The sequence below is a fragment of the Athene noctua genome, chromosome 25, assembly GCF_965140245.1.
Source record: "Athene noctua chromosome 25, bAthNoc1.hap1.1, whole genome shotgun sequence".
Taxonomy (NCBI): Eukaryota; Metazoa; Chordata; class Aves; order Strigiformes; family Strigidae; genus Athene; species Athene noctua.
In genome coordinates, this window is record NC_134061.1 from 2,942,309 (window position 1) to 2,947,330 (window position 5,022).

Genomic DNA, 5,022 nt, shown 5'->3' on the forward strand with positions numbered 1-5,022 from the left:
ATCCATCACCCCCCGAAGGGCTCAGCCGCTCTGCCCCACGCCGTGCCTCCCTTCACCATACCCACAGCCGGGTCCTGGGGGGGGGGGAAACTGGGAGGAGAAGCAGAATTTGGCCTTTTCCTGATGGCCGGACTGGAGGGAACAGGATGGGGAAGCACTGAGCCCCGGGGCAGAGGGTAATGCCACAACCTGTTCCCCTGGTGTGAGATAAAACAGGGCAGAGCCAGTGACCCCCACGGGTCCCCCCCACCCCAGTTCACTCCCTCCGGGCCAGTTCTTCCAGCCTGGGATGCTCCTCCCTGGGGACCCATGGGGTCTCCTTGGTGCGACGGCTCCCCACTGTCCTTCGGTGCTCCTGCACCCCCTGCCAGAGCCCGCTGGGTCCCCCGCACCCCCCATCAGCCCCCGGGGGACCCCCGGGCCGGGTTGGTTGGTCAGGGTTGCAGACAGCAAAGGGTTACGCTTGGAGGTGCCGCTCTGCTCCCAGCACCTGGCAGGGGAGGGAGCGAGGAGGGGACGGAGCGGAGTTTCACTGAGTCTCCAACAAGGCAACGAGGAGCAGGCAGAGGGGCAGGCAGAGGAACAGGCAGAGGGGCAGGCAGAGGAGCAGGCAGAGGGGCAGGCAGAGGAGCAGGCAGAGGAGCAGGCAGAGGGGCAGGCAGAGGAACAGGCAGAGGGGCAGGCAGAGGAGCAGGCAGAGGAACAGGCAGAGGAACAGGCAGAGGGGCAGGCAGAGGGGCAGGCAGAGGAACAGGCAGAGGAACAGGCAGAGGAGCAGGCAGAGGGGCAGGCAGAGGAACAGGCAGAGGGGCAGGCAGAGGAACAGGCAGAGGGGCAGGCAGAGGAGCAGGCAGAGGAACAGGCAGAGGGGCAGGCAGAGGGGCAGGCAGAGGGGCAGGCAGAGGAGCAGGCAGAGGAACAGGCAGAGGGGCAGGCAGAGGAGCAGGCAGAGGAGCAGGCAGAGGAACAGGCAGAGGAGCAGGCAGAGGGGCAGGCAGAGGAGCAGGCAGAGGAACAGGCAGAGGGGCAGGCAGAGGAGCAGGCAGAGGAGCAGGCAGAGGAACAGGCAGAGGAACAGGCAGCAGGTGAAGCCGCCTCCCGCCGCCCGGTCCGGCACAGCGGGGTGGGAGCTGCCGGAGCCACCATGGGCCGGGGGTGGCGGGGGGGGGGGCTAGGAACCGGCTTATAAAGGGGGACACCCTCTTCCCTTCGCTGACGTCCTTCGCTTAAAAAGAAGGGAGGGAAAATAAAAAATAAGAAGAGAAAACAACAAACCCACCCAAAGCCTCTCGAAATTTGAGATAACGGCGAAGGCGGGCGGCACCGGCTTGGAGAATGCATCTTCCTCGGAGCTGCATCGTCCTCCTCATCCAGGGGAGCATCTCTCTGCTGGTGAGCGCTGGCGATGGGGAAGGGGGGGCCGGGGGGGTCGTGCTGCCAAAGGGACGGGGTGGGGTGACAGGCAGGAACATTTCCTAAATTCATTTATTCCATTCCTCGCTTCCCCCCCCCCCCTTCCACCACCACCACCATCCCCCCCCCCCCGCCATCCCCTGAAAAAACAAACGTCCCAAAACTTCTGTTATTTTGCAGCAGGTAGCGGGTGGGCAGAGAGCAGGGTGGGCTCGCAGGCAGGGCTGGGGGTAAAGGTACCTCCTCATCACCCTAAAAATCTGCAGTTTGCCCCCCCCCCCCCGCCCAGCACAGCAGTGCTGGTAGAGCTGCTGGGGGTGGCTCACCCGCACCCCCGGGCTGGGGCAGAACCTGCCAGGCCGACCTTGACCTCGGTGTCCCCGCTGCCTCCTGTGCCAGGTGAGCCCTCTGCACCCCGGGGAGCACGGGGGGGGGTTTGCTCGGCAGCCCAGCACCCCGGGCGATGGGGCTGCAGCATCCTCCTCCCAACCCCAGCACCCTCCCAGCCCGCTGGGTCCCCGCTGGGTGCCCACAGCCTGTGGCAGCAAGGCAGCCCCCACCACAGCAGCCCCCCAGCTGCCGTATGAGCTTTTTTTGGGGGTTCACAGCAGAAACCCTGTGCTGGCAAGAGGAGAGTTTGCAGAGGAGCCCGTGCGTGGCTGTGAGAGGCGAAGGGCATCTCCGTGGGCTCTCACCTCTGCGCTTTGCCTGCCCCGCTGCTCCCAGCGCCGTCGCCCCGCCGGCCCACGGCGTGGTTTGGAGGTCAGACGAGGGTTCCATGGGACATGCCATCACCAAGGCCACGAGGAGGGCACCCCCGTTTCAGGTGTGTGTTCTCCCCCATAGCACCCTCTCCCCAGCAGCCGCAGAGATCCCCCCCGGGTGCAAGTGCTCTGCCCTGAGAGGTGCCACTGCCAGGCTGCACCAGCGGCGAGCAAAACGCACCCGTCCCAGCTCCTTTCACCCATTCCTCGAGCAGCCGTGAGAGGAGATGGAGAGCAGGGGAAAATTGCTACCAGAAGGCAAATAGGAACCACAGAGAGAAGTAAAGAGGAAAGGCAAGAGAAAAGGGAAATAAGGAAAGCAAGGATGGGGAAAAGGTTGGCTGGGTCATGTCTGGAAAGTGGGGGGGACTCTGGAGAGTGAGACTGGGCAAGGGGGGCAGGCACCCCTCACCCATCTCTCGCTCTTCACCATCGCTTTGTTCAGGTGGTTTGTGGCCAAGAAGAACCAGGAGAAGGTGCAGAGCGACGTGAACCCAAGACCCGGGAGAGAGCACAAGTGCAGAAGATGAGAGGGCTGCTCTCCCCAAAGTCCCTGTTAATTCCAACCTTACTGCAGAACATGACCCTCCTGGAGCTGGTGAGCAGCTCACGGGAGTTATGGGATATCCTGGATAACCTGCCTGAGCAGGACCACACTCCACACCCCAGAGGACAGAGGGACTTGGGGCCAGCCTCAGGCAAGCTTAAAAAGATTTTTGGCTGGGGAGATTTCTATTCCAATATCAAGACAGTGAAGTTGAACCTCTTGATCACCGGAAAGGTGGTTGATCACGGCAACGGCACCGTCAACGTCTTCTTCCGACACAACTCTACTGGGCAAGGGAACATCTCTGTCAGCCTCGTCCCCCCCACCAAGGCAGTGGAGTTTGACCTGGAGCAACAGATCTTCATTGAGGCCAAAGAATCCAAAATCTTCAACTGCCGCGTGGAGTATGAGAAAGTGGATCGTGCCAAGAAGACCACGCTCTGCACTTACGACCCGTCTAAGACCTGCTACCACGAGCACACCCAGAGTCACGTCTCCTGGGTCTGTTCGAAGCCCTTCAAAGTCATCTGCATCTACATCACCTTCTACAGCATAGACTACAGGCTGGTGCAGAAAGTGTGTCCCGACTACAACTATCACAGCGACGTACCCTACTACCCCTCGGGATGATGCGCTCTGCTCATCGTAGGATGCCCCGGTGACAAGCGGGTGCTGGGGGGGCGGGGGGAGGGATGGGGATGGTTTTGTAAGTGGGGGCGGGAGCACAGCGGTCCCTAGACACCAGAAGCAAGGAAAGAAGAGGAGGATTTTCCATTTTCCCCAAAAGCTCCAATGTCAAGAGGAGGAATTTTAGGCTGTGGGGTACCAGCATCACTAAACCTGGCCTGGATCTATGGTCTTTAGAGACTGGTATGTGAAGGCAGGGCCTGAATTTAGGATACAGAAAATAGGACATAAAGCCACAATCAGGACTTGTGTTTCTCAGTGCAATAATGGATTTGCCTGGATTTAGGCCACATGGTCCTCAAAGGTTGGTGACCAGGCAAAGAGGGCTCCAGAAGCAGACTTACACAGCCTGGAGCCAGGGAAAGACCTCAGGGTGGGGGGAGGAAGGCACCTGATGCCCTCCATGACTGTAAGATGTCCATGGGCAACCACATCATCTCCCCCGCATCCGAGTTCTGCAATGGCAGGAGCTGGAGCTCAGTTTTCCCATGTTGGGGTGCAAAGGGCAGCCGGGATGGAAATGGGGAGCCTGGGAGGGCAGGGAGGGACCTTCCCAGGGAGCCCATCCCACCCCAGCTGACACCAGGCATCACGGCACGGGGGGTTTCGGGGACTTGAAACTGTGGATCTGCAGGTAGAGAAATCCTGGTGGAATCTGTCAAATCTGCTGACACAATATATGATTCATGTGTTTCCCCTGACACGCTGTGATTCATGTGTTTCCCCTTCATCTCATCCGTGCTTCGTTATCACTGCCGGCTCCCCAGTGCCCTCTGCCACCCTCACCCGGCCACATCCAGCTCCCCGCTGTCCTTCCTGGTGAAAAGGTGCACACCCGCACACATACGGCTGTGTGAAGTGGAGCTCTGACTGTAGCATTTATTTTGCTTTAAAGGAAAAAAAAAACCAAACAAAAAAACCAACAACACAACAACACTGTCCTTGAGAGAGAGAATAAAGTTTTCACAGTGGCACCGAGGCAGGTCGAGTGTTTTTACTCAGAGCAGTTTCAGTCTCCTCAGGGGAGAAGGAAAACGAACTGGTGGGGCTGTGAATGAGGCCTGGGGACCTGTGTCTGAATTCAGCTCCGTGCAGCTGGATCTGAACTCGCCCCTTCTAGTAACGGGGTGTTGGGTCCAGCTGCGGGGTCTGTTGGGACTTGGACCGTCACCCAGGTGTTTGGTTGCTCTTGCTGGTGCGTGGGCTCATTCTGCACCACCGATGGGTAGTGCCAACCTCCTCCCCTTCCCTATACATCCAAACTTCAGGCTCCCACTTATGTGGACACATTCCCTCCTACAGAGAAGACCAAAAAAAATAACATCTCTCCCCACACCCTTCCTTTTCCCCCAAATCTCCCCACATCCACAGCACCAGGCCAGCTCCAGAACTCCCCTTACACCCCAGGAGAGTCAGGAGGCAGGTGTTACCCCCCCAGAGCAGGTTTTATCCTTCAGCCTTCACAAGTCAAATTCCTTCTCTACAGCTCGGAGAGAGGTTTGCTGGCTGCTGGCAAAGTTTCATTATATGCGCTTTTACATCTAGACAGAGGCCAGCTCCAAAATACATCGAGCAAAGAAAGCCTTTTAGTGCAATAATCAATGAGAAGAC

General features: G+C 59.1%; 1 protein-coding gene across 2 annotated transcripts; it reads left to right on the top strand.

Moving 5' to 3' along the window:
• The first annotated feature begins 1,018 nt into the window (after positions 1 to 1,018).
• On the top strand, positions 1,019 to 3,374 carry NXPH3 (neurexophilin 3). 2 transcript variants are annotated; one of them, XM_074926823.1, is made up of 2 exons: positions 1,019 to 1,392; positions 2,623 to 3,374. In XM_074926823.1, exons 1-2 carry the CDS (start codon positions 1,336 to 1,338, stop codon positions 3,352 to 3,354), a joined length of 789 nt encoding a protein of 262 aa, XP_074782924.1. In that variant the 5' UTR covers positions 1,019 to 1,335; the 3' UTR covers positions 3,355 to 3,374. The 2 variants fall into 2 exon arrangements, with proteins under 2 accessions (XP_074782924.1, XP_074782925.1); XM_074926824.1 differs by lacking the exon at positions 1,019 to 1,392 and adding an exon at positions 2,132 to 2,239.
• The last annotated feature ends 1,648 nt before the right edge of the window (positions 3,375 to 5,022 follow it).

Excerpts from the sequence above, each read along its gene's own strand:
- NXPH3 (XM_074926823.1), top strand. The coding sequence starts at position 1,336 with ATGCATCTTCCTCGGAGCTGCATCGTCCTCCTCATCCAGGGGAGCATC. Across the intron at positions 1,393-2,622 it reads AGGGGAGCATCTCTCTGCTG|GTGGTTTGTGGCCAAGAAGA; the intron begins GTGAGCGCTGGC and ends CGCTTTGTTCAG.